At 52.3% G+C, this 27,832-nt stretch overlaps 2 protein-coding genes across 2 annotated transcripts; both read right to left on the bottom strand.

Moving 5' to 3' along the window:
* Positions 1-163: 163 nt before the first annotated feature.
* On the bottom strand, positions 164-17,126 carry TRARG1 (trafficking regulator of GLUT4 (SLC2A4) 1). Its single transcript, XM_081028750.1, has 3 exons — positions 16,283-17,126; positions 4,261-4,393; positions 164-2,839 (listed from the first exon to the last, which is right to left on the bottom strand). The coding sequence occupies exons 1-3, from the start codon at positions 16,661-16,663 to the stop codon at positions 2,826-2,828; spliced, it is 528 nt and encodes a 175-aa protein (XP_080884876.1). The 5' UTR covers positions 16,664-17,126; the 3' UTR covers positions 164-2,825.
* A 6,788-nt stretch (positions 17,127-23,914) lies between these two features.
* Positions 23,915-25,240, bottom strand: BHLHA9 (basic helix-loop-helix family member a9; the record flags this gene model as incomplete). The annotated part of the gene is made up of 1 exon (XM_081028248.1): positions 23,915-25,240. One exon carries the CDS (start codon positions 25,238-25,240, stop codon positions 24,539-24,541), a length of 702 nt encoding a protein of 233 aa, XP_080884374.1. The 3' UTR covers positions 23,915-24,538.
* Between the last annotated feature and the right edge of the window lie 2,592 nt (positions 25,241-27,832).

The following is a 27,832-nucleotide window of genomic DNA, read 5'->3' as shown; positions in this document are numbered from 1 at the left end:
CCACTGAGGGAAGATAGGAAAGATGGGCCCGGCCTTACTCACCAGAGAAACTGAGGCCCAGACTTGCCCAGGGCATGCCTTGCACTGGCCCATGGTGCCCAGGCTTCACCAGTGCCCAGCTCTCAGCCCTGACTCCAGCGGCACAAACACACAGGCCCATAGTACACATGTAGGGTGGGCTTTATTTCTTTCCATGCTGAGAAATACAGAGGAGGGAACTGGTGAGTGGGGCCAGCAGTGATGAGGGGTCGTTCTCGCTGCTCCCTATGGGACATGGGGAGAAGCTGGGTCCACACCCTGAGCCGGGGGCCACTGTGTTCAAGAAGCCAGCGGCTGGACCTACAATAGAGCTTGGTCAGCAGGACTGCTGTTCCCTCCAGCTTCAGGGAGGCCTGGGCTGCCAGGCTGCCTGGGAGGCGGGGATAGCAGGGGACCCTCCCTCCCAGTCTTATCTCTGCCAGGTTTCTCATCCTCGGGCCCTGTGCACCTCTCTGCCAGAGGAACCGATCTCTTGGGGTCTCTGCTCTTTCCACACCCCTTGGAAACCTCTGAGCTACGTCCTTGGTACGACTAGAAAACTCTCAAGTTGCTCTGGCCTGAATGGAAGAATGTTCCATCTTGTGGCTGTTCTGTGGCTGTGTGCTGGTGGCTTCTCTCTTTCTCAACTGTTCTGGGTTTTAAGTGTGAACACGCGTGTGTATGTGCGGGCGTGAGTCCATGGCAGGGTCTGTGCCTGTGTGTGTGACTGCAGGTGGCAGGGGGCGTCTGAGTGTGTGTGTGTGTCAGTCCCGTGTATACGGGCTGCAGAGGCCCACCTCTGCCATCACGTTTCCTATGAGACCATGGTTTCTTTCTCTCTTCTCCCAAAACTGCTGAAGCTGAGGACCCCTGGGGCCTGCTGGGAAACTGTCAGTGCCTGATCCCTCATTCCAGAGCTGGAGCCTATGAACGTCATATTCCATAGACCTCACGTCTCCCTGGCCTGACCTGACCTTGCAAGTGACACAAATACACTGGGCTCATCCCCACACTCCTCTGACAAATAGGGGCAACTCTATTTTGGCCTCAAACTTCCCATAAAGCAAACCCAGCCAGCCCCTCCTTTAGGGTAGGGAGAGGCCGAGTTTACTCCCTGGTGGGGGACTGACTCAGGAAAGCCTGTCCCAGTGCCCTGGGCCCTGCCCCCTCCACCTCCTGGTGGTCACTCCCAGAAGACTCGGGGATGCGCCCAGGACCCAGAGCCCCTCCTGGCAGACAAAGTCTCTGTGCTAACAGGCTCCCTCCCAGGGGTCTCTGAGGGTCCTGAATGGGTGCAGGGAAAACATTCTTGGCTCACCTGGGGCCACTCTGGCTGTGGCTGGGAACCTGCCCTCCCATAGAGTGCAGTAACCCTGGCTGCTAGGCAGGGCCTCCCAGGGCAAGAAAGTCTGGAGCGTGTCCCTCCGAGTGTCTGGAAGCCAAAGCCAGTAGGAAAGGTGGGTACAGGGGAGGCACCTGTGGGCAGAGCCTGTACCAGAGAGAAGTCTGGGGAGAATCTGGGGCCAAAAGCCAGGCAGGAGGCCCAGGGTTCCCGCTTGGTCCTTTCAGGTATCCCATTAGGTCCTGAGACAAAGGCTGTGGTGTCTAGCCCCCTGCCTCCGGGCATATGAGTGTATTCCTGACCTCAGGGTCCCCCACAGACTGGATCCTTCAACCAAGCTCTTCCCTCTGTCTTGGAATTCTCTACACCAAGAAACAAACCTTCAGGAGAACTCTCTTGCCCACTCCCTTACAGGGAGTACAAACACTGCTAAGGCCTATGGGAAGTGCCCACGGGAAGTGCCCCACAGGGTGGCCCAAAGCCTCTTCCAGGGAAAGCCTCTGCTGTTTGTGGGTGGCCAGGGGCACAGGGTGAGGCACAGAGCCTCAGGTGTGGCTGGGTTGGGAGCCAGGAGCTCCATCTGAGCCAGTCTGCATGGGGACAGTGGGGGGGGGCATGGCAGCAGAGAGCTCAGGCCCCCCTGCTCCTCCTCACTGGCTGACCAGGGGTGGGGCCATCAGGCCCTGGAAGTTCTTGTTTGGTGCAGGTAGGGAGCACAGGTGGATGGGGTCATCCTGGGAGCCTTGCCAGCACCACAGCTCTTAGCAGAGATGTTCCCGAGGCCAAAAAGTTCAGGGAGAGGTCTGTGGGTCGGCATTCCTACCGGTGCCTCCAGCCTGCAATGGAGGATTTCAGTGTGGCTGGCGCCTTTTTCCAGAGCAGCTGCTCATCTGTGTGCTGGAGATTCCAGGGAATATGCAGGGCAGCAGCTCGGCCTCTGAGCTCAGGGCGCCAGCTGGGATCGCAGCAGGTGTGTGGCACAAGGCATGCGAACAATCTGTTCTCATCCCTCATCCCAAGAAAAATACAACGGTAGCGCCCCGTCTGTGCTCCTGGTCATGCAGGGAGTGCGCTGCTTCTCTCCCCACCATAGTTCATGTGTTATGGGGCTGGTTTCTTCTCCTTCTGGCAGTAGATGCTGCTAGGTCGATGGGAAATGGTGGGGATAAGAAACAGGCCAGAACACTGGGGTCAAAATGCCGGGCTGCGTCCATGAGATTAAACCACATGATTCACTGGTTTCACAGTAAATTTAGTTTTCTTCCTTCCTTTCTTCCTCTCGTTTTTGCCATCTGTTGTGGGCTGACAATGGAGTGACTTAGAGGTTTCCCTCCACGTTTGTGCTTTTGGAGCTCGGGGACAGGTGGGCAGTCACTGTCCTGTCCGCCATGGGACGGGGTGTGTGGGTTGGGAGCATTCCACCTGGTCACAGCCTGCCTCTGCTCGCACAGAGCCCTGGTTACTTTTATTTCTTCGGAACTGTAAAGAAAAGAACAGAACGGCAGATCAGTGCTCAGAACACAGGGTCTTCAGGTCCCTGTTGTGAGGAGTTGGGGGAAATGGCAATAGGGATCATTTGCTTTGGGGCTCTTGGTGGAACTGAATTCCTGCCCATGAGTGGACTGCAGCCTGGGGGCCTGGTTCAGAGCCGGGCACGTGACCCCGGAACACAAAACTATCCATGGAAGCTGGAACTTCTTAGGGAAAGCAAAACAATTCCCTTTGCCATTTTAAGTTCCGTAGTTGTCACTTGCCATCGCAAAAGGCATGGCTAAAAGGACAAGCAGCAGGACAAAGGAGACTGAGGCATCCTAAGGTGACACTGAGGCTAGTGCCCTGGGAGAGCGGGGTCCTGCCTCTCACCTACCTACAGGTCTGTCAGACTCAGAGAGATCACAGAATGTGCTCCAGCCCAGGCAGATAGAAAGTGGAAGATGTGGCTTTGGACCCAGGCCGGCTGAGTCCAAACTTGAACTCTGCCCTGTCCTTGGTGGCGAGGACTGTCCACGACCCATGGCTGAGTCCCAGGCTTTCTGTACCAAGTTGAATACTCCACGCTCTAGGCCAGTGCCTCCTACACTTGAATGCATGGGCTGGGAATCTTAGGAAAATGCAGACTCTGATTCAGTGGGTCTGAATGGGGCCTGAGATTCTGCATTTCTGACACGTTCCCAGTGTCAGCAGTCTCTGCGACTGGTCCATGGAATGCATGTAGAGTAGGCATATCTTTAGAGGAAGAGCTTACGTTGATCACTGCAAGGGATAGAGATCCCTCAGGGATTCCCAGTGCCAGAGTGTGAAGGGAGGAGATGGACAGAGCTGACTTGCATATCCCAGAAGCTGCCTGGGCCTTCTGAGCAGCTGCCAGTCATCCTTGAAAATCATCCGGTTTGGAGAACTTCCTGGGCCACCTCTGGGTGCTCACAGAAGTGTTACTTCCTGCCTTCCACCACATGCATTGTTTACTTCTGGCATGTCCCTGCTATCTCAGGGACAGTGGCCAGTCCACGGTTTACGAAGACAGTCACAGCCATGGTCTTGGGTGACACTCACAAAAGCCTCTGTGCCAGAGGCTTCTTCCTCATACTTCAGACATAAAAACGTGAGACTCAACCAGACAGCCACTGACCCAGGACCCAGGGCCATTGAAGCCTCTGCTCTTCCCGCCCCCACCCCTTTCCTTTTGATCCACTCAGGCTTAGGACAAGTCAGACAGGGAGTCCCATTCTTCTGGTCCTTGCCGGAGACCAGGTTGCTTTCCCAGAGTGCAAGGATAAGCTGTGCCCCCCCCCCCCGCCCCGGGCTCTTACCTCCCCCACCCCTGCCCCTGCCCCAGGGGCCAAGCTGCGCCCTTAGCAGTCCTCACACCGAGCCAGCTGGTATGTGTGACTGGGCCTCACCTGCGAAGTTGACCGTCGTGGCCACGACGATGATGATGATCCCCATGACAATGAAGGTGATACTGAGCATCCGGGCCAGGCGGCCCAGCCTGCGGGCCCCGTCCACGTCCCCCTGCTGCACGCTGCTTCGAGACTGCAGAGAGAGGGTGGCAGACCTCAGGTAGGCTGTCCGTGGCAGCCCTGCGGTGGAGGGGGGAGGCCTGGCCTGGGCTTCCAGAACACACCCGGTCCCCACTGCAGCCTGCACTCCAGCAGCCCCCCGGAGGGAACAGGAAGCCAGCTCCTCCTGGAGAAGTGGCCAGAACTCAAGGAGTTAGGACCTCTTGTGGGGACCCCTAACCAAGCCTGCCCCTCACTGGCTGGGAACAGCTGGCGCAGAACCACAGGATGGTGCAGTGAGGACCGAGGGCCCGAGAGGGTGGACCAGGTCCAGGCCACGCGGAGCTGGTGTGAGCAGATAAGCCAGGTCCCTCCAGACACCAGGCTCAGGCTCAGTGCTGCAGCTACACCGACATCCTAAGGCAGCCGGCAGCCCCTGTGGCTTTTTTTTTTTTATTGGAGAACCATGTGCCCCTCAAAGACCCATCAGCTCCACGTCAAGTCGCTGTTTTGTTTTTTCAATCTAGTTAAGGGGGGTGGTGCAGCCCAGCCCCAAGTCAAGTCATTGTTTTTTCAATCCAGTTGTGGAGGGTGCAACTCACCGGCCCATGTGGGAATTGAACCGGCAACCCTGTTGTTCAGAGTTTGCACTGTAACCGCTGAGCCACCCAGCTGCCCCTTCCTGACCCTGTGGCTTTTTCTACAGGCCTGATGGGCCTGCCTCCTTTCCTCTGTGAGCCCCCTCCTGCCACAAAAGAAAATAAAATCACTGGGCCTCCCTTCCCACCCAGGAGTCCACACCCTTGTTCAGCGAAGCCCACTTCCTGGGTCACACCGGAAAGATGGGTATCTTGGGTTTGAACAGGAAGGCTAGGGCCCGAAGGAGCCACACATGGCATCACAGGGGCCCATTTGGTATTTCACTCCATCTCGGTGAGCTTGGTTTTTCTTGGCCCTATTTAATTTGGTTAAATCAGGTGCACGAGGGTGAGGATGAAAAGTCTAAGGACAGAGAGTATCCTGAGAGTTCCTGGGGTGACTCAGAGGTGTATTCCAGACATCTCCATGGAGGCCTGCGCCCCTGCCCATGATGGTTCAGGTGTCTACCTGCTGACCAGGGGTGACCTTGAGATTCCCCCGGCTCTAGAGCTCCTACATTGGACTTTCAGAACAGCATTTTTAGAGCTAAAGGTGTGACTGCTGTCAAGGCCTCAGGCCACGTCTTTGGTTATTTATTTTCTGAATATTTGAGGCTTCTGAGTTCAGCATGGAAATGTAGTCAAGTATTTTGATGCTGATGATGGGTATTTATGGAGCCTTTACTTTGTGCCAGGCAACTTGCAAAGGACTCTACCGAAATGATCTTACTTAGCCTCAGAATCATCTTTTGAGGTTGGCAGGGTTGCCGACTTTTGAAGAAGCTAAAGTTCTGCCTTTGGAGCCTCTTCTTTTGCTCGGCCCGCTCCAAACTCTTTGGAGTGTACCTTTTCTCCTAATAATATCACCTTGGGCCTTTGCCCCATTCTCTACTGCTGGGGTCCGCTTCTATCTCTTTGAGGTGTACTATCTGTTCTGTTAAACTACTCTTTCACCACTTTATTTCTGTGTCTCGTTCAATTCTTTGCCCGAGATGCCAAGAACCTGGACATTGCACCGAGAAGGACTCACTCTCCAGTAACAGGAGGAGAGCTGGGGTGGGACTGGCTCCCTCTGCTGAGCCCTAACCCCTCCTCCCCTCACCCCTACACTCTTGCATCAGACAGAAGGATCCCACACCCCCACTCCAGGGCAGTGGCGATGTTTTCAGAGCCACAAATCAAGAAGAGCCTGGTCTGAGAGGCAGGCAGGCATGCATGCAGTGCTCACATGGAGACTGGCAGGAAAAGGGGGGCTGTTTGAAATCCGGGACACAGCAGGGTGGAAGGAGGGCCAGAGCTGTTCTAATTCAGAGCTCAACACTTGGGAAGAGAGAGGAAGAGAGTTCCAGGCAGGAAATCAAGGTACTGCCTGTGCCCAAAGAGCTAGTAGATTGCATGAGCTAACTTGTGTAATCCCAGAACAGGGCCTAGCATTATAGGGGTGCCAAAAATGCATGCCTTAATTACTATTATTACTGTTGTTGTTACTGTGTCCTCTCTCTGGGTCCTCAGTTCTCCACAGTCCCTCTGCCTACCCCCATGTGAGGGGGAAGGTGTTTTCCCAAACGGGGTGGGTTTAGCGACCTCAGGATGGTCTCCAGGACTCTTCTGTCCTCTGCTGGGGGCGCACAGCACAAGCAGGGTCCCCTTCTCAAACCCATCTCTATGTCAGAGCCCAGCTTGGATTTTATTAATTCCCTGTTCATTCTCTCTCAGCTTGAATTTCCGGGAACATGTCAATCCATGTTGGGTTGTCCTAGTGTTGCTAGCCTTGCGAATAGGATTAAAATTAGTCACTGGAACTAATTCTGTTCATTCTATAGTCATCCATTGATTTTACAAATATTTCTTGAGCCCTATCATGTGCCAGGCTCTGTGTTGGAGGACAAGTTGCAAGGATAAAGAAAAAGATGGGCCCACCTCCCAGCATTCAAGAGTTGAGCGGGGGAACAGGGTGCCAAAAAAAAAAAAAAGAAGAAGAAGAAGAAGAAGCTAAAGTTCAGAAAAGTGACCCTTCCCTTTTCTGTTTGCTTTCTGTCAGCCTCCCCAGGGTTCTGTCCTCTTCACCTCTCAGAATTCTAACTGAGCTCCCACCCCCACCCTGTCGTTCCCCGTTCCAAGCTCCTTTCAGAACAACACTACCTGCCTGCCACAGTGGGACATCCAACTCGCTTTGCCCCACACCATAACATCCTGCTTCCCAGGTCTTCTCCTGGCTCCTCCTTTCACTTGTCCAAGCCTCAGTTACTGGCAACAGCCTGGAGTATTCCACGTGGTCACAACTCCTCTCCCATCCCATCCTGCTAATCAATTTCCTCTCCTCGTCAATTCTATTACCACTCTCCTCTCTAGGTCCCTTACACCTGGTCCAAGTTCCAGGCACCGCTTCTCATTCAAACCATGCCAACAGCCTCCTGAAGATCCCCGTGACTCCGGGCTCTGTTCTCCATTCTATTCCCCAACCACCACTACATCCCACAGGTATTGATGCCAGGCACCGTGCTATGCCCCTGGGATGCAGTAGAGAGTCCCAAGTTCAAGAGAGTCCCAGTTCCTGTGCTCAACAGAGCATATAGCCTGGTGGAGAGGATGGCCTCCCTTGTGATCACACAAATAGAGGTGAAATTGCGACTGTGGGCAGTGTTACAAAGGAGAGGTCCCTGGTACCGTGAGAGCTTATAAAAGGGGAGAGTCAGGGAAGACTCCTGGAAGAAGGACATTTGGATTGAGATGTGCAGGATGAGTAAGAATTAAATAGGTTTTTTGTTTGTTTTCCAAAGAAGAATGTGCCAGGCAAATAGAACAGCATGTGCAAGGGCCCTGAGGGCGGCCCTGCAGGCACATAGGTAGCTCTGCACTACATGGCTGTTGACTGAAAGAAACAGATTAGACACTGGACAGAGGCCAGTGTGGATGGAGCTGAGAGAGCGAGAAGGCGGTGGGTGGGGCCAGGCCAGACAGGGCTCTGCTCACACAGAGAGGAGGTTGGTCCTTATCCCAGAGGCAGTGGGTGCCAGTGAAGCTGTAAGGCTGGGGCAGGGGAATTAGTTCCAAAAGACCCCTGTGGCAATAGTGTGGGATGAGAGAGGAGGTAGGGAGTCAGGCGCTGATGCAAAAGTTCAGCAACATTTGGGTGGCTGAGGTAATCACTTCCGCCCAGCAGCTTCCATGGCTCCCCACTGTCCACAGAACAAAGTCCAAACTCAGGCTTGCTTTGCATTTCCTGATTTTATCCTCTACTAGTCTCTTCCACAACTTCTGGGCCTAGCCAGGTCGAGCCACTCAGGGGATGAGCACTGAATTCCATGTGCCTTTGTTCCTGCTATTTCTCCTGCCTTCACTCCCACTCCCCCACAAGGCCACGTGTCCTCCTCCTCTCCATCTTTCAATGGCTGGCTTTAATGCCACCCCCTCTGTGAAGCCCACCAAGATTCCTCCACCCCCACAGGAATCATCATAACCCTTAACGTGATTTGAACATTTACTTTGTGTCAGGAACTGTGTTAAGTACTTGCATCCAATAGAGCATTTGATCCTCCTAATACTCCTGTGAATTACGATTGTGATTAGGCCATTTTACAGATGAGGAGCTGCATGGAGCACAGGGCGCTATGCAGGCATGGTGAGAGAAGCAGCTGGGAAAGGCCAGATCAAGAAGGGCCATGACTCTCACAAAACAGAATCTGGATTTTTGTCCTATAGTCATTGGGGAACATACAACTGGATGAGACAAATAGAGGATTTCTTCAAGACAGGAAAGAACAAGACTCAGTGCAAAGAGAGGCTGAGGTCTGGACTTGAGCACAGGGGGATTATGGACAGTGGAAGAAAGCACTCCTGTCCTCGGAGGCTGGATGGATGTAGGTGCAGGTGAGCTTACACCTGGACAGGTGTGCAGCTGGGTCTGGGCCGGAAGTTACAAGTGTTTATGCCTCTGGATCTCATGGCTCTCAGTAAAAATAGACCAGTGTCGTCCAGGGAGAGATGAAAGAGAAGGTGGGTCTGGCTTGCGGAGGGGGCCTGGGATGAGACTCAGGCAGCAGTCCATCCTGAGACTGAGCAGTCCATGGGGACTTAGCAGGGGCCCAACCAGGGGCAGGGGCAGCCTCCAGCTCCCTACAAGGGAAGTCTGGATAGGAGCACAGGTTCTGGAGCCAGACCTCCTGGATGCCTGTCCCAGCTCCATCATTTACTAGCTGGGTGACTTTGGACGAGTGACTTAACCTTTTCTATCCTTCAGTTTCCTCAGCTGTAAAATTATGCTTCGATTTCCTCATCAGGTAAAAATATTACCTACCTCATTGTGTCGTTATGGGATTAAATAAGATAATACAAGTAAGGGGAAGCTTAGCGTGGTGCCTGGCAATTGTAGGTGCTCAATAAATATCATTATGTAGTAGTTTTGTTGTTGTTCTCAAGAGAGTCTCTTTCCTCCGCTGAGTTTGAGAAGGAAAAAGGATCAGAACCCACCAACGCCAGCAGTAGAGGGGTAATCTGTTCTAGGAGGAAAAGCCTATTTGATGGGTCTTGGTAAAATTACTAATAGCACCCTTGGCACTTTCAGAGCATAGAAACATCCCGGTTAGGATGTTAATTATATGTTCACCATATGTCCGAGAACCTGCCACTCCTCTTCTTTTGCTTTCTTTCCTCATCCTGCTCGCCCCTCCACCCCAGTTTGATTGCGATGGTGGTAGGATGGGACGATGTTGTCCTGGTATCTGTCTGCCCCAGTGGAGCACAGCCTTTTTCCATCCTCATCTTTGATTCCCAGCCTCGGCAAGGCTCCTCGCTCCGGCCTGGTACACCATGCATAGCAAAGCCTCGTTGCAGGGCTGTTTCTACAGCTCCAATTTCTGGGAGAGAATCCTAGCATCGCCCCTCCTGGATTTCCTCTCTGTCTCTCCCCACCTCAAATACAGTCAGGGAAGAATTCCCGACCTTTCAAATGTCCCTCACGTCTGACCTTACCTCTCCACTGTCCTAGCCCACTCCCTCGACATGTTTCATCTGAAGATTGCATCAGCCTCTTTCCTCCTCACTGGTCTCTCTGCTCCAGCCTTGCCTCCATCCAACTTATCAGCTAAGGTGAGATCTTTGAAATACAATCCTGGTCACATGACTCCCTATAAAAAGGATACATTTTTATGCCTCAGTGCCTTTGCACGTACTGTTGTCTCTGCTCAGATGTCTTTCCTCCTTAGCATATTTCCACCTCAACAGAGCCTCCTCAGCCTTCAAGAGTCACCTCCAATAAAATTTTCCTTGGCTCCCACAACAATTAATCAGCCCCTCCCTGGGGCTTTTGTAGCGTCTTACACCATTCTCTATTACTCCCTTACCACTATGTATCATTGCTTGTGGCTGTGCCAGTTTTTCTCTAGACTGTAAGCCCCTTGAAGGTAGGGACAATGCAGCCTTCGTATCTCGGTATCCCTTTTATGTAACCTAAGGACAGGCCCTCGTAGGTATTCAGTAAATGTTTGAGAAAGTAAAGAATAAAAGAAGAGAGAAAAAGAACAAGAGGAGAGAGTCTCTTTTCTAACCACTGAACTTAGCCAGTGGAATGCTCCAGTTAATAGAAGATTCACGAAAGAAATAAGGGCAATAGGTCCCACCCACTAACCCATGCCACTTCCTCCTCTCAGCGTGACCAACCCAGGTCACTCAACTTGGGACTTCATCACCAAGGCAACATTTGGAGGGGGAGGGGGAAACATACAGAAAGGATTCAGGGATTTCCAGGAAATTCGGCTTTAGAAATTCTGGGGCTACCTTGAGTCGTGACCAAGGGACTCGCTCTCAGCTGTAAGCCTGGCATGCAGAGGGAGGGGCGCAGGGTTTGAGATGAGTCCTGCCCCCCATTTTCCAGAGAAACAGTTGTGCGGTCGGTAATCATTCAGGACCATGGAGAGAGGCGTACGTGTGGTTGTCTTGGACGTGAGAGGTGAGGAGGGGCGGCAACAGGAAGAGTTTTTTTCAGTCTCACTAAGCCCAGTTTCTTCTTTTTATCCACAGAGACATAAGTCCCTACATCCCAATCATGCCTGTTCCTTTGAGCCCAAGAGACACTGTGGAAGGAGATGCCTTGGGAATGGCTGGCTGCAACAGGCCTGATTGCAGCGTCTTTGTTTTTTGTGTCAGACACGTTAGACACACTCTAATGTAAACCTCACAACTATTAGTTTTCTCTCAGACTTAGTTTTCTGATCTGTAAAACGGAGGGGAAAATAGCTGCCTCTAAGAATAGAGCCCTATTTTTAGATAGAGAAGTTCCTCACCGCTAGCTGGCACTCATTTCTGAAGACCCCCCCCCAATAGCACCAAATGAAAGATCTATCCTTTGATTCCAGGGGTGGTAGAAGACCCTTCATGTCTTTTTATGAGTAAATTATCAGCTGCTCTCTCATCCCCATTTAGTGGCATCAGCTTCTCTTTGTACAAAATGGCTTTTAAGTTGAAGGCACAATAATAATAATTGCAGTAATGGTTGTAATGACTATAAATTAATAGATCATTTGTGATTACAATGGCTGTGGGAATGATGAGGGAGAAAATAAATTCAGGTGAATAGATCAAGGAAGAAAGACTTTGAAAAAAGTCTGAGAGTGGGGTGGGGGTGGGAGGATGTTGGGGGAGCTGCCAGAGGCTGAAACCAGCCAGAGAAGGGAGGCAAGGGAACTTCTCAGGAAAGAGCTTCTCCACCCACGGGCTCAAGCCAAACCCCAGCAGCTCTGAGGCGAACTGGCCAGATGTGCCAGGGCTGATCAGCTATTAGTCCTCCCACGGAGATCAAGCACTTCCCCGGAGGTCAAAGCAAAGGGATGTGCTTCTCCACGCCCCCTTCCCAACTCTCTCTCTGCAACAGTGCAGTTGTTTCTGGAATGTCCTGACTACAGGTTAACCCTTCAGTTACTGGAGAGTGGGGAAGCATGGGGGTTGGGGGTCCAGGGGATGAGTCAGGGCATTTGTGATGAGTAGGAGGGACTGGAACTGCTTAGGGGCTTGAGAGCGCAGCTATTTACCAACTGATTCTGAAGTCTGTCAATATTGTGAGCCAGCGGACTAGCTGACCATCAGCCCCGGTTGGAGTTCAGCACTCTTGTTGAATGAATGGATGAATGCATAAATGAATGAAAGTGACCCTGCAACACATCAGTTAAATAAGTAGGTTATCAAAAATGCCTAAGAAAGGAAATGTTGAAGCCACTCTGGAGCTCTTCAGTGCTTCCACATGTTACAGGAACAACCTACAGAGAAGGGATGGCTCAGAGGCTTCCACCAAAACCCCAGGCAGGGCCGTCCACCTACCCCAGGTGGTATAAGGAAGGGAGAGACTCCATTATCCCAAAATAGGTTAAAGGAAGAATTGCCTGGCCACGGGGATTTGCCCCTTCTTTTGGCATTGCAAAGTTTCTTACAGTGTTAATAATAACAGCAACCATTTCCATTTCCATCCCTCCCAGCCCAGCCTCGTTCTTCAGACACCCCGGCCAATATCTTCTGTGCCATCTGGCCCTGCCCTCATGGCAACTCTGCCATCCCCCAGCCTTAGGTGGGCCCAGGGTCACATCTGTGACACTAGAACTACAGCTGGAGAAAAACCACATCCCCATGCAGGCTGATAACAACTCAGAGCCATGGTCTCAGCCTCAGCAGAGCACTTGGGCCGTCGACCTGCCTGTCCCTAGTTATGTCTCCTCCCCTCTGCTACCAGGCCCTTATTTCTCAGTCAATGACCTTGCCCTCCCCGTTCCTGGTGGCATGGAAGCCATGCTACAGCACGAACCAGCTCCCTTTCCTTTGAGTATTTCTCTCTGCTTCTGTCCTCATGGCTCCTAGGAAGGGTGGCCTCCTCCCGAATCTCATTTCTCCACTCTTCTCCACTCACCTCATCCTTCTCCTCTCCTTTTTGCCTATGCCTCTCCATCACCAGAGTCACCAGGGGTCTACAAATGGCCAAGCCAGTGGTCACTCCCATACTTATTGGACCTGATCTCTCCTCTGCATCCGACCACTTCTTCTTTCAAACTCACTTCTCCCTCTTTCAAACTCACTTCTCCCTTCAAACTCACTTCCGCTCTCTTTTCCAGCCCCCCCCACCTCCTAGAATCTTCTTTTCCAAACCCTTTTCTGTCCACGTCCCCCTGCCCACCCCTGAAATGCTGTGGTCCCCAATGCTTTCTCTATGATAGGCCCATTATTTTTGAGTTGGATAACCAGGAGTCTAAAGCAAGTGCAGCACTGACCGACCTCCTAAGCAATTCCCTCATCAGTGCCCTCCTTTCTAAGCCCATTACTGAGTTCTGGCCTTCACATCCTGCCTGGACAATCTCAAGAGCCTCCTCCAGAGTCTCCCTGCCCCCAGTCCTGCCTACTCTAGTTCATTTCCCACAATGCAGTTGACTGTTGGTTTTAAAATATGAACTGATCACATCACACCGCTGCTTAAAAATATTTTGGAGCCCTCAGAGCCACGAGGATAAAACTTAGATTCTTAGAGCAGGTCCCTGCACACCTCCCTCCACCACCACACTCTGGCACCTTTCTCATGCCAAACAGACCACATCTTACCCTTCTATTTCCCAAATGCCTAGCGTGGTGCCTGGTTCATAAAAAAGCACATTCATTCATGGGGGAGGGGAGGTTTAATCATCCTCTACCACTTATTTCCTTCCAGACAAGCGACATGCCATTCAAGTGAATGGTCGACTGAATGAATGAATGGTCTGTGTTACTAACTTTTAGAAGCTTTCCAGAAACCCCCTCTGCCTCTTGCCATGGCCCTGGTCTAGGCCCCTTTGTCTCTCGCCTGCGTTCCTGCAAAGGTCCCCTCTCCCGAATGCCAGGCTCAGAGGGGTCCCTGCCGTCCTTCCTCTCATCCTGCACTGATCCACCAAAATGGAAATCTGACAACACCCCAATCTGGCTCCAAACCCTACAGCGCATATGCTCCAACATGAGCGAAGCTGGAAAACACAATGCCAAGCGAAAGCAGCCAGTCTCAATGGACCACATACTGTATGATTCCATTTATCTGAAACGTCCACAAGAGGCAAATCCATAAAGACAGAAAGATTAGTGGTTGCTTAGGACTGGAAGGGATCGGGGTAAGGTAGGAGGTGGTGATAGAAAAAAGGTACAGGCTTTCTTCTGGAGGTGAGGAAAATGTTCTAAAATTGAGTGTGATTATGGTTGCACTTATCTGTGAACATACTGAAAATCATTGAATTGTATACTTTACTTGGGTGAATTGTATAGTTGAATTATATCTCAAAGCTCTTAAAAAAAAACAGTAAACATACGATGGCTTCCACCCCTCACCAGGGAGATACTCAGCTGCCACAGAATTATTGTCACCATGTAGTCACACTATGTGCTGGGTGTAGTTCTTAAGCAGTCTGTATGGCTCGTCTCCTTTCACCCTCACACAGCTCTGTAATGTAGGTGTTACAGTGACACCTGTTTTGCAGATAGGAATACGGAAGAGAAGAGAGGTTCAGCTGACTTGCCCGAGGCCACACAATTCCTTGTGGTTTTGTCTAGCATGGATACTTCTTGCAATGTGTTTGAAGGCTCTGTTTACAAGTTTCTCCCCACTGGACTAGGGGCTTCTGGGAATTGGTAATGACGTCTGGTTTACCTCCCTAGTCCCTGCCTCAGGTCCAGTGACCATCAGGCCTCATTGAAGAGCCTGAGGAGGACGGAGAAATGCCCAGAGGGTGGGTTCAGTGGTCTCATAGTCGGGCCCAGGTTTCCTTTGACAAAGGCAATTTCTATCCAGCCTGCACCATGCCACCTCCACTAGAAGACAGCTTCCACAACTGTTTTCTCCTGGGTCCTTGTGTGATTTTCTTCCCCAAAGCCTGTCTCCCCCACTGGGGCCTCTCCTATAACCAGGAGGTTGGCCCCACCCACAGCCATTGGCTGTAGCCCTGGGGGCTGGCCCTGCCCCCAGCAACCCCCAGGTATAGCAAGCCGAGCAGGAAATTCCTCAGAGGCCCCACCCTGGGCCCTGTCCAGCCATGACTGGTGCCCATGCCAAGTCCCTTGGACTCAGGGACGCTGCCAGGATCCACTGACATCCTGCTAGATGGGGCTGGATTTGATGGGGGTCAGGGAGGGCTTTCCTGTCTATGGACTAGGCATCAGTGAAGTGGAGGAAGACGTAGGAGGAAATAGGGGCTTTCTCAGAAGACAGCCCCAGAGGCAGCAGCAGTGACCACACCTGGGGGGGGTAGGGGGGTTGGGTGATAGATGACTCAGCAATGAAGTCGCTCCAGAGAAAAGCAGACGATGTCTCCCCACCCAATCCTCTGGCCCTGACCAGCTGGGAGTCGGCAGTTTACTTCCCCCTGCTCCTAACCTCATTCGGAAAGTCATTGCCTGTCTCTCTCTCTATACCTATCCAGCTCTAGCTCTAGCTCTCTTCTTCCCAGACCTCAAAAGTCATGTGCCAACATCTACTGACATTATCTGTGCGTTCTCCGTAAGCAGCTGTATGCAAATAGCTTGGTTTGAGGACAATCTAAGACAATTTAGCAAAACCCCACAGCACGAGTGTGTGAGGAGCAAAGACTAGCACACATGCCCTCCTTGGCAAGGGCAGCCATGCCCTCTGACACAGTTTTCACCCACGGCCCAAGCCTCCCCTACCCTGAGGACAGATACTGAAATCAATGCCACCACCAAGGTCCAGAGGACCTCAGTGAGAACTGGCCCCCAGAGGAGCAGCCACTGGGGAGCCAGGAACCAGGGCCCTCAGTGCACGGCAGGGAAATAAGACCTGGCAAAGCTTCTAAGGACACCCAGGTGGCCTGGGGTTGGGGGACAGAAGTTGTAGGGGGTTGGGTCCCCCCCTGAGTACACGGTCCCTGGGACTCCATGCAGGCTGCAACTTCTGTTGATACATAGCTCCGCTCAAGAATGACGCCTCAGGGTAACCCCCCACATACCCCACAACATGCAGGACCCCCAACCTGGCTGTCTTTCTGCAGTGCAGAGTTGAACTCCAGGGGGCCTCCTCCTCAGCAGGGTTGTATACAAACAAAGTGGAGATGTGATGCCCAGGAGCAGAGAGGAAAAAGATCAGCAATCAGAAGCTCTCCGGGCCCCTGGACCTTCTCCAGAGGGGAGGAGTAGGCGAGCTGGGAAAGGGAGTCTCTCCCTACGCCCCTAACACCTAGCTCTTTACACCCTAGGCAGGGTGTCTGGCGCCTGCCAAGGGAACATGCCTGCCGCCCCCGGGACCCAGCCCCTGCCCTGGAACAAAGAGCAGCACTTACCATGATGGAAAAGATGAGGGGGATGAGGTTGAGGGGCCAGACAGGGCAGAAGCAGGAGGCGATGGCTAAGAAGAGGTAATCTTTGGGAACTTCTTGGTCCTGGGCGTAGGAGATGGTAGCAGTGGAGGAGGCCCGCCTCGAACTGGCCCGAGACTGAGGGAGGGAGGCCGCCAGGTGCCCCTCAGATACCACCTTGAAGGGCAGGCCATGGCCATTCTGCTCCAGGTCCAGAGTTCCTGACAGGGACTTGGACAGCTTCAGGGGCTTGTCATCCTTGCCCTCCACCTTGGTGAGAAGCATCTCCATCTCCGGCAGGTCCAGGGGTGAGGAGGTCCCTGGCTCCCGTGCTGGGGGAAACTGAGACTGCATGGGATTGGCCATGTTGGCCTAGGCCTTACGCTGCTCCAGCTCCCGGCAGGAACAAGGGGCTCCAGAAGGACCTCAGCGCACCATTCCTCAGCCCAGACTGGGGGCCTCGAGGTCAGGGGCAGAAGGGTCACCTGAGGACCAAGGGCCAGCTGTGGGCAGAGAGGGCTGGCTTCTTCGAACCAGCTCCAAGTTCAGAGGCTGGGTCCTGCCTGCTGCCCCACAGAGTCCCTGGAAGCTGGAGCCTTCAGTTCCTTTCAAGTTCGAGGCCAACTTTGCTGGCGCTGCTGACAGCACAGATGGGCGGGGAAGCAACAGAAAGCAGCTCCAAGAGCAAAGAGCAGATGCTACTCTCCCTCCTGAGTAGGCTCAGACTAATTCAGGGCGGCTCTGTGTGTGTGTGTGTGTGTGTACCTATGCCACACAGCCTCCCGCCCTCGCTGCCCTCCTCAGAGATGCTTTTCCTTTTCAATTCTCCTCTCCCCAGAGAACCGCCCAGAAGCATTCTGCCTCTGCCCAGCCCAGCCCAGCCCAGCCCAGAGAGACTTGAGCCGGCCTCTGCTTTCCATTGCAGCCACAGGCTCCTCTAGGCTAGGAGCTCTGGAAGGGGAAAAAGGCAAAGTGGGTCACAAGGGGGTATGTCTTCCACCGTCCTGGGAAACTGAGCCCTCTGCTTTTCTCCTACTGGAGCAGGCTGGTGCTGTCTCCTATCTTTTCGGAAAGACTGGGCCCTGAAGCTATCACAACCCACCCTGACCCTGACCTCCAACTCAGAGCCTGGCTCCTGGCTCCAGGAGTGAAGGGGAGATGGGAGCACCGGTGTGGCTCCTGCAGGGCTCACCAATGGGTGGGGCAGATGGGGTGCTGGGGGGAAGTGTTGGCCCCATCTCATGCCCATCAGAGTATTTTGCGGTGCTGAAGAGCAGTCAAATGTCCTCCTGTGAGGGGCTTCTGGGGACACATGCCAACTCGGAAGGGCCTGGATTCTGGCTGCCTGTCCGCTCTCTTTCTTATTATCCGCCTTTGTTCTCTCTTACTTCTCCTCCCCAGTCTCTTTCCTTACATTGTTTTATAAGGATGACCTGGAGCCACCAGGGTGTGTGTGTGTATGTGTGTAGTTTAGGGGAGGATGTAGGAAACAGTTTAAGACCCTGGAGTCATGCACGATGGGGAGGTGGGATGGTAGAGATGGAAGGGGCTTCTGAGGTGAGAGTCCAAGACCTTTGATAACACTGATTAGAAAACTGAGGCCCAGAAATGGAAAGAAATGCTCATTTCAAACTATATCCAAACCAGACTTCGTCTCTGTCCGGTCTGGGGGCTAGTTTGAAGCAAAATGAACCATTTTAGTGGAAACAAATGGCGTTGGGTCGGGTATCTAGCTGACTTCAGAAATGCTGCTTCTAGCTTGGGGAGTGACAACTGAAAGAGGGAGTGAGATGGGTCAGAGAGAGGGCAGGACCCGCCCCCAGAGGGAAGGGAGGGGAGCAGCCAAGAGCCACTTGCTAAGGTCTGAGGGGGACCCTGGGGAACCAAGACTGGAGGCAATTAAGTGTCCACACTAGTTTGTGGCTTTGTGACAAATTTCAGGTTTGATAAAATATAGATCTCCAGGGCAGTGAGATGGAGGGGAACCTTCCTCACCTAGGTCCTCAGGGAGGCTCTTACCGCCCCAGGCCATGGTGAGGGAGGAATGTGTGTGTGAGCTGGGCTCCTCTGCCCAGGAACTTCCAGAAATGTGCTGATGCCTTTTAAAAATTATTATTATTATTATTACTATAACTATTATTATTTTATTATTATTTTTATTTATTTATTTATTTATTTTTAATTAAATTTATTGGGGTGACAATTGTTAGTAAATTTACATAGATTTCAGGTGTACAATTCTGTATTACATCGTCTATAAATCCCATTGTGTGTTCACCACCCAGAGTCAGTTCTCCTTCCATCACCATATATTTGATCCCCTTTACCCTCATCACCCACCCCCCACCCCCTTACCCTCTGGTAACAACTATTATTATTTTAAGTGTGTTTTTCCAGGACCCATTAGCTCCAAGTCAAGTAATTGTTTCAATCTAGATGTGGAGGGCGCAGCTTGCAGTGGCCCGTGAGGGGACTGAACTGACAACCTTGTTGTTAAGAGCCCCACGCTCTAACCAATGGAGCTAACCAGCCGCCCCTATGCCTTTTTAAAATATGAGAGCTCTTGCAGAGGGTTGGGTCCCTGAGATCCCTAGACTCTAAGTCAGTATCCAACTTGGACAGAATCCCATGTTACAACCTGGGAGTTGACCCTTGGGGGGCGGAACTCAGGCCCTCCACTGGGCCTACAGCTGCCCAGCCCAATTCTGTAGCCTATAGCTAGATGGAACTACTGAACCTTTGAAATGTGGCTAGTCCACATCGAGATGTTCTGTGAGTATAAAACACACACACGGAATTTTGAATACTTAGTACCCCAAAAAAGTAAAATATCTTGTTAATACTTTATACATTGATAACCTATTAAAATGAGAATATTTTGGATATATTGGGCTAAATAAAACATTACCAACATTAATATCACCTGTGTCTTTCTCCTTTTCTTAATGTGCCTGCAAGAAACTTAAAAATTACAAATGTGGCTTGTATTATGTTTCTATTGGGCATCGCTGGCCTAGGGAACAGAATGAACGTGACATAAAGGGGTCTTTTTCACTTAATAAAAACTCAGAAAAGAAAAAGCCAAGAAGTCCCCATGGCTGTGAGGGTGGGCTGGGATTGGGAGCTTGGGGACTCAGGTTTGCCCGCCCCTGGGCTCGTGATGCCATCTAGTGGCCTGGTGGCGCTGAGGGGAATGACCAGAGGTGGAGCGGAGACCGCAGGGAGGAGGGGCAGGGAGGGAGCTTCCGGTCTGGGATCCAGGGCTGCTGAGCCCATCCCAGCCAGCTGTGCCTGCGCCGGCCTGCGGGGCTACCTCCTCATTCCCCCAAACCCCAACTGAAGTCTTAAGTGGACGCCCTCGGGCCGTATTCATCATACAAAGGGGGGCTGGCCTGCACAGTATGGACTCAATATGTATTTTTTTAAAATCTCCATTTCACATAAAAACTTTAAAGTTTTAGACTTGTAACATGAAGATCTGAGGACCCTGGGCCCATTTTCAGCCCAGCCACAAGGTCAGCTGCAGCCTTTAAGAAGGGAGGGCATTGAGTTCCTCCAACTTCACCTTCCACCTGTCCTGCCTGATTTCAGGGGCCTGAGCTATGAGCCCCCGCCCAGCTAGACTGATGTATGGACCTCCTTCTGTTCCACAGCTGGCTGCTCCCGCGTGTGGACATAGGGAACCGAAGAAAGTCCTTGCCCTCTCTGTTCGCCTTTCCCCCTGGGCTGTGAGGTCCTGGAGGGGGCAGGCGTACCCACAGCTCCCCAGCCCAGAGCCTGGCTCACAGTGAAGACCAGCTGGGTGAACCAGAGGAAGGCCCAGGGAGTGTCCACACCAACAGCCACTCCCCCTCTGCCGCCCCCAACTTTAGCAGGAAGGATGCTGAGATGTAACAGTGGAAGGTGGACCTGCATACGGGAGGGTGGGGCGGGCAGGGAAGCAAACCTCAGAAGGGTAGGAAAGTTGGAACCTAATCCAAGGGGAAGAGGTAATAGAGCCCCCACAGCGCTTTCTCCCCTTGGCTCATTCAGTGTCAGGAACTCTTATGTGGCTGACAGGGCAGGAGCAAGTAAGCAAAATCTTCTTCTCGCTGAGGCCTTCCTGGGCCCAGCTCACCCTCCTCTGGTGTCTACACACACACACACACACACATACACACACACACACACACACACACACACGCCAAGTGTAAAGAAAACTTGATGTGATCATGCTCCCGACACCAAGCACCCCAGTTTCCCATCCGTGAGGTGGGGTCCCTCCAAAGGAGTCCACTCAAGATACTTCATCCGTGCTGTCCTTGCTCAAAACATTTTCTTACTCCTCTTAAAAAGAGGAGTCTCCTACAGAGACAAATCTTTCACCTTTTAAAAACAATGACAAAGAACCTAATGTACATTAACCCTGTTTACGTCCTTCTGTATTCTCTCAAGGTCTTTTCATGCACATACATGTTTGTCTACAGTTATAATCAGTGGGCACAGAGCCCTTTGGGATCTGCTCCCCCACCTCATCGTGATTTTCACCTTGATTGACTCCCAGAGTGCGCTTTGCCGGGCCTCTCTGGTTGGGCTTTGTGTTGTTTCAAATCTTTCACTATGTTGTACAGTACTGCTGGGACTGCCTTTTTGCAAATTTGTTTTCCTTTTGGGTTATTGTCTTGGAGTGTTTTTATTTTATTATGATTTTGCCAATTTGTTATTTACCAAAAAAGAAAGAAAGAACAGATGCACAGCACAACTAGAAATCTGTAAATGTGCCCTTTTTACCACATCCTCGACAACACTGGGTCTTATCATTGTTATTTATTTTTGCTGCCTGTCTCATTCATTGCTAGAGAGGTGAGGTACTACTGTTTCCTGTGATAGAGGGAGGGGGTATAAGGAAAGGGCTTGGAAGAGAAGCCAAGAGACTGAGTGCATAAGAGCCCTTTGTGAGCTATCAAGTTGCTGAACGTGCTAGAATGATTATTCTCTGCCCTTTAGTAGTTCTCTCTCTCTCCTTTGAACACTTTTTGAGTGGGTCATTGTTACTAACCTTATAGATACATAATTTCTGTCTTTATGTATACCTTATGGCCATCACTTTTAGCAGCTCAGTCTTACATGTTTTCTCTTTCCAGTACTTTCCATTTTTTATTCATTTAACACCTATCTTTGTACTATTTTTCTCTATATTTGGACAAACCTATCTGGTCTCGGTTCATAAATTCCTTTTCTTTAACAATCACAGATTTGTCTTTTCTCCACAATGACCAGTCATCTTGGAGAATGGATATGGTCTTGGGAAGCAGATTTTAAAAACTCAAGCAAAGGTTCCCGAAAACCTGGAAGGCACATAATTAAATGTATTCTGGCCTAGGATCCCCTAACGCATACATACACGTATACATACATACACGTATACACACACAAATACTCACACATCCACACATCTCTATAAGCATGCACACAATGTGTGCATGTCAAAAAAAACCTCCAAATGCTAGGCAAATACGTATCAGCAGGCAAACATACAGGTGTGTGCACTCAAACACATAGCCCTGATAAAATAATGATAATAACAAGTGTGTTGTAGACTTTAGTTTATAAAACACCTTCCCATGAATTCTTTCCTTATAACAACCTTGTGAATAGAATATGTTCTTGTGTGTGTGTGTGTGTGTGTGTGTGTGTGTGTGTGGAAACACATGTGTGTTTCCAGGACCCATCAGATCCAAGTCAGGTAGTTGTTTCAATCTAGTTGTGGAGGGCGCAGCTCACAGTGGCCCATGTGGGGATCGCACCAGCAACCTTGTTGTTAAGAGCACTCTAACCATCAAATATATGGTGATGGAAGGAGAACTGACTCTGGGTGGTGAACACACAATGGGATTTATAGATGATGTAATACAGAATTGTACACCTGAAATCTATGTAAATTTACTAACAATCGTCACCCCAATAAATTTAATTTAAAAAAAAAGAGCACTCTAACCAACTGAGCGAGCCGGGCGCCCCTAGAATATGTTTTAACAGCTTCCACTCAGTGAGTACTTGCCTGGACCAGGTACTGTACCAAGTGTTTTCAGTGCATTATCCCATTTAGTCTGCACAACAGCCTCTGATGTAAGTCATATCCTGTAACGGATGGGAACACCAAGGCTCAAAGTCATGAAGCGATTTGCCAAGGTCACTTTGCTGGTCAGTGAGGAGACAGAGAAATACCTCCTGCTGACCTCACACTTCTACACACTCACTCTTCCACCTGCAGAGAGTGTCCTCACCAACCTGGAGCTGAAAGTGCAGCTGGGCAAGAAAAACTCTCCGCTCTTTCTATCCTGGAATATAGGAAAGCAGGACTTGCTTGTCATATTATCGTGTTTCCAGAGAATAAAACCTGAGGCTGAAGCAAGATGGAAGCATTGTGATAAGATTCTAATAATACATAAACACTAACAATTTGTGGCACAGCTTCTTATTGCCAGCAACTGTAGGTTATGAAGGAATGTACGCTGAGGTGGAATCACCTGGGTCAGAGGTGAGGAACTGGAGGCTTAGTGACGTGAAGTGATGCCATGGGTCACACATGGAAGAAGCGGCCGAGTGGAGATTGGATCCCAGGCCCATCTGGCTCTTTTCTGTGCACCTCAGACTATCGCACTGCCTCTCCATGAGAGGGAAGGCTCCGTGGGCGGGCCTGGGGCCAGAGTCCCACAGTTTGCTCCTGGCTGGACCCCATGACCCTTATGACCCAGAGTCAAAGCCGTCCTGTGATCTGTGTCATAGCCACCTGCCCTGTGAAACCGGGAGTCTGTGAGCTGGGGACAGGATGCCAAGTGTGCCAGCCAGTCTTGGGGCTTGCAGAAAGCAAAGATATCTCTGCTTATGGCAGTGAGCCTCACCTCGACTGCTCTGGGGAACCCTCATTCCTCCATGGGGCTAAGAGCATGTCTCCAGCTCCTATGGGGTCCCCCATTCTGAGCTGTGGAACTCTTCCCCACAGCTGGCAAGAGCCCAGCTCTCCAAGGAGACCAGAAAGGCATCAGCCCTCCCCTGACATGTCTGGTTCCTTACCCAGCAAGCAGCACCAGTCCCACCAGCCCAGCCAGCCTGGGCGAGGCCAGACGCTCATGCAGGAGTGCTTGTCTTAGATGGGAGCAGTTCTCCAGGTATCTCTGGGGAGCTGGCTGTGCCTCCTATTTCCTCAGGGACCTTGGCCTGAGGCCTCACTTTCCTTAACCGCCTCCCCATAATCTTTCCTGAATTCCAAATCTGTCCCTCATCACAAAGGCCCTGCCTGCACTGGCTCCCTCTTCCCTGGAAGCTTTATCTTATCACGTGGGATTCAGGCAGGACTCGCTGACACACACACCACCACCACCACCACACACAATTTGGCCTTACCTTCAGCTTCCTTCCCTGAGACTGTCCCAGACTCTATTTGCACTGCCACTCTCACCATGACTCACTGCAGAGCAGACCTGCAGCAGGTCCAGAGATGGGGCTAACCATACCTTTAGCCTCCAGGTCCCACTTCCCGTCTCCAAATAATGTCCTCTCCCACAGTGCCCTTCACAGTGCTCAGCCACTCCAGGAGTTTTGCCATAACCCAGTGGCCCCATGGGTCTACCCGTGGGCTCCAGTCTGGGGCCCAACATGCCAGGGTGAGCCACCAAGGCCTGGAGCACCTCAGCCTTCCTACTCCCTGGGTCACTGAGCCCAGTGGAGTCCTGGTAGCAGACGGAGATGAGAGCTTCCTTTTTATTTGGCTGCTTCTGATTGCCTCGCCCGCCGGGGTCACAGACTTGGGGCATCAGCACAGGCAGGGGCAGGGGACCCCACACTGTGCCATCAGACCACACACCAGGTGCCACCCACACTCCTACGTACAAGTCTCCCTGTCCAAAAGCTCCCATTTTCCTGAAAAGCAACCAGAGAAAATAGGCCTCAGAGGCACAGGGATGCGAACGGCACGTTCCAAGAAGAATTCATCAAGTCCGAATGGAAGAAAGAGCCGGCAGGATCCTTCCTGCTCCTTTCTCCGACCTGCCACCCGAGGCTGGGATTGTGGAGAGTGGGGTGCGCAGCCTGAGGCTCCGGAGTTCCTTCCCACGAGCAAGTCCAACACCGCTTTTCCGCTCAGGCTTCAGCCTGGTCAGCTTTGCTCCTTCTGGCACGTTCTCTGCAGTCTTCCGTTGTGTAGTCATCCTGCCATGGGCTCCCCCCGGGCCAGCCTCCCCCCACCTGCTCCTGGCCAGGTCAAGGGTGCTGGGAGCCCAGCGCGGAGCCCACCCGCGGGTGGCCCAGCGGCCAGGCAAAGGGAGCCCCTGGACATCGGCGCCAGCTTCCCGCGGAGGCCTGGGCCAAGCCCTGCGCCTCGGCCGCCAGCCTGGGCCGCCCCAGGGGCGTGTGCGAGGAGCACGAGGCGCAGCGCGGCGCAAAGAGCCTGGCGGGCTGCGGCGCGAGCCGCGCTGGGCTGGAGCCCGCGTCCCCGGCGTCCCCGGCGTCCCCGGCGTCCCCGGCTCCCCCCGCGCGCGCGGCCTGGCCGTGGCACTCCAGGTGCCCGCAGGGCCAGCGGGGCGCGGGGCTGGCGCGCAGGACCAAGGAGAGCGCCGTTATGCGGTGGATGGCCCTGCGCAGCGTGGCGATCTTGGAGAGCCTCTTGCCGCCCAGGTCGTGCCGCAACGCCCGGCGCAGCGCGTTGAAGGCCTCGTTGTAGTCCAGGATGCGCTTGCGCTCCCGCACGTTGGCCGCCACGCGCCGCGCCTTGGACCGCACGGGCCGCGTGCGCTTCCTGCTGCTTGGTACCTCCTCTGCCTCTCCCAGGCCACGGGGGGCGCCGTTCTCCCTCAGCACCCCCAAATCCCTCCCGGCCTCCAGGCAAGCGTCCCCCCAGCCCTTCGCAGAGCCCTCAGCCGCCTTCAGGCCCCTGAGGCCTGGTCCTGGCACGTCCCGGTGCATGGCCTTCTCCAGGGCCTGGTGCCCAGGCTCGCAAAGCTGAGAGCCCACCTCCCCGGCGTTGGCTGCTGCAGGCTGGACACTCCCAGGACGGGCCCTCTCTAGCTGGCTTTATGGCACCAGAGTCTCTCTGCCTTCTTTATCCATCCATCTCCCTCCTCCAGCTTTATTACCTGCCTCCAGGTAGGTTGTGGAGGGCGGGGACCCAGAGGAAGGAAACAAGGAGGGAGGAAGCGTGCAGGTTCTTGTATGAGGGGACGAGACGGGCAGCCAGGCCACGCCCAGGACAGTGCTCCAGCCCCAGGGAGAGCTTGCCCTGCCTCACTCCAGGGCCTCTCTGGGGTGGCTGGGTTCCACATTCTTCCTCTCCACCCCAAACAGAGTTACAAATTTGGCTTCTGGGCGGGCGAGCACCGAAAGATCGCAGTGGTAGTTGAATGTATTTCAAGAACCTTGAAAGTTTCTGTCACATACTATACAACCACAGAGCTGTCATTGCGGAAAACATGACTGTTCCATCAGGGAGGGGTAGATCTGTTACTGCAGTACCCTGCAGGTTAAGATGGGCCTGGAGTTTCTGGCTTCTGCAGCTACCAGAGTGAGCAGTGGAATTCTGGGTTTGGGTTTTGATTAGGCCTTACTCTCCCCTCTCTCCCTCTGGCTCCCCTTTCCACAGGCAGAGCTGGGCTGAGTCAGCAGCACAAGGTGACTGAGAAGATTGTCTTGTGGTCTTCTGGACCCCCTGGTGGTACCCATCAGGGGCATTTTTGGGGGGTCAGGGCCCTTGGGCAGCCCTATCTCATGAGAAAGCACTGCCATGTTATGAATTCAGTAAATCACCTGGCACCCCCACCCCCAAGCATTTCAATTTTAAACAAGGTCTCAGTAAAATAGTAATGCTCAAGCCTAGAGAAAGACCCCCAGTGGAATTTCATGCATCCCCAGGTGACTTATTCGGAGCATCAAGGTCAATCTCATTCCCAGCCATGATCCAAATGCCTCTAAAATGCCAAGGCCTGCTGTGGTGTAGGCTGGGATGGCCATAGGGTTCCCATCCATCTTACCAAAGAGGATACCATTAACACAATTATTTAAAACTGAATTACTCCATGAAGAGAAAGAGCCAGGCACTAGGAAACAAATCAGTGTATTTATTTGTCTGATTATTTGTTTTATTGTCTGTCTCACCCACCAGACTGTAAGCACCCAATGCTGTTTGTATTTCTGAGGCTGTATTCCCCAAATCTAAAATATCTGTGAAATTAAAAAGTGAATGAGTGCTGGCCCGGTGGCTCAGGTGGTGGGAGCACCATGCTCCTAATGCTGAGGTGGCCGGTTCGACTCCCATATGGGCCAGTAAGCTGCACCCTCTACAGCTAAGATTGTGAATAACAGCTCTCCCTGGAGCTGAGCAGCCGTGAGCAGCCAGAGGTTGGCGTGAGTTGCCGTAGGCTGCAGAATGCTGCCATGTGCCGCAGTCCAGCATGAGTGGCCGACAGCGGGTGAGAGCTCCCGTGAGCTGCTGTGTGGGTGATCGGCGCTCATAATACCAGCATGGGCCAGGGAGCTGTGTCCTACACAATTAGACTGAGGAAAAACGGCCTGAATCGGAGGGGGGAAGGCGAAAAAAGGGAGAAAAAGAAAAAAAAGTGAATGAAAGCAGCTGGAACTGGATGTTTTCTCCTCTATGCTCAAAATGTTTCCCACCATCCCCACAACACACACACACACACACACACACACAGAGCTACATGCAATCACACAGAAATACACGCCTCAAGCAGAATTCTATACAGAGCGTAGGCCCCAGATAGCTGAGCATTCATGTCCACACCTCCAAGGATGTCAGTTTCAATGGGTCTCAGAGTGAGAGGCAGGGAATCAGGTCAAAGCCCAGACTTGTTCTTGAGAGTCCCATTCCCTGGCCACCTCTGCTCCCACCCTCATCCATGCCCCTTGGCTCCTTGATGCCACTCTAGAGAGAGTTGACTCACTGCTCTGCTCATCAGCCTTGCCCAGCCCCTCAGAAAAGCCTGACCCCTGCGCTCAAAGGTGGGCAGGCCAGGAGGCAGCAAGTGAACATTTAAGTCTCAAAAGGGCCAGGTGGAGAGGTGGTTTGGTGGGTGGGAGCCCTCTCTTACCCTCCCCCCCCCCAGCCAGTAGCCTCTTCCAGAACTTCCCCCATTTAGGGCATAGTTGGACACATGAGTGATTCTAGAGAATTCTACTGGACCTGCTCTAGTTCTGCCATCAACTTGCTACGTGACCTTGTGCCAGTCACATCCCCCTCCCTGCACCCTTTTGATTTTGTTTACAAGGAAGACATCTACAAAAGAGGATAGGAAGGACCAGCAACATAATTTTCAGGGCTCAGTGCAAAATGAAAATGCAGGGCCCCTTGTTCAAAATTATTAAGAATTTGAAGATGGTGACAGCAGAACACTAAACCGAGATTGGGGCCCTTCTAAGCATAGGGTTTGTGCAGCTACACAGGTCCCAACCCATTAAGCTGGCCCTAAGTGTAGCATAGAGTAGTGTAATGGTCATGATCACAAGATTAATTCTAAACTCACCTGATATTTGTCACTTTCATGA

The sequence above is a fragment of the Rhinolophus hipposideros genome (assembly GCF_964194185.1).
Source record: "Rhinolophus hipposideros genome assembly, chromosome: 20".
Lineage (NCBI taxonomy): Eukaryota > Metazoa > Chordata > Mammalia > Chiroptera > Rhinolophidae > Rhinolophus > Rhinolophus hipposideros.
The sequence above is the reverse complement of the archived record's forward strand: the minus strand, read 5'-3'. Positions and strand labels throughout refer to the sequence as shown.

Excerpts from the sequence above, each read along its gene's own strand:
- TRARG1 (XM_081028750.1), bottom strand. The coding sequence starts at position 16,663 with ATGGCCAATCCCATGCAGTCTCAGTTTCCCCCAGCACGGGAGCCAGGG. Across the intron at positions 4,394-16,282 it reads CCCTCATCTTTTCCATCATG|TCTCGAAGCAGCGTGCAGCA; the intron begins GTAAGTGCTGCT and ends CTCTCTCTGCAG.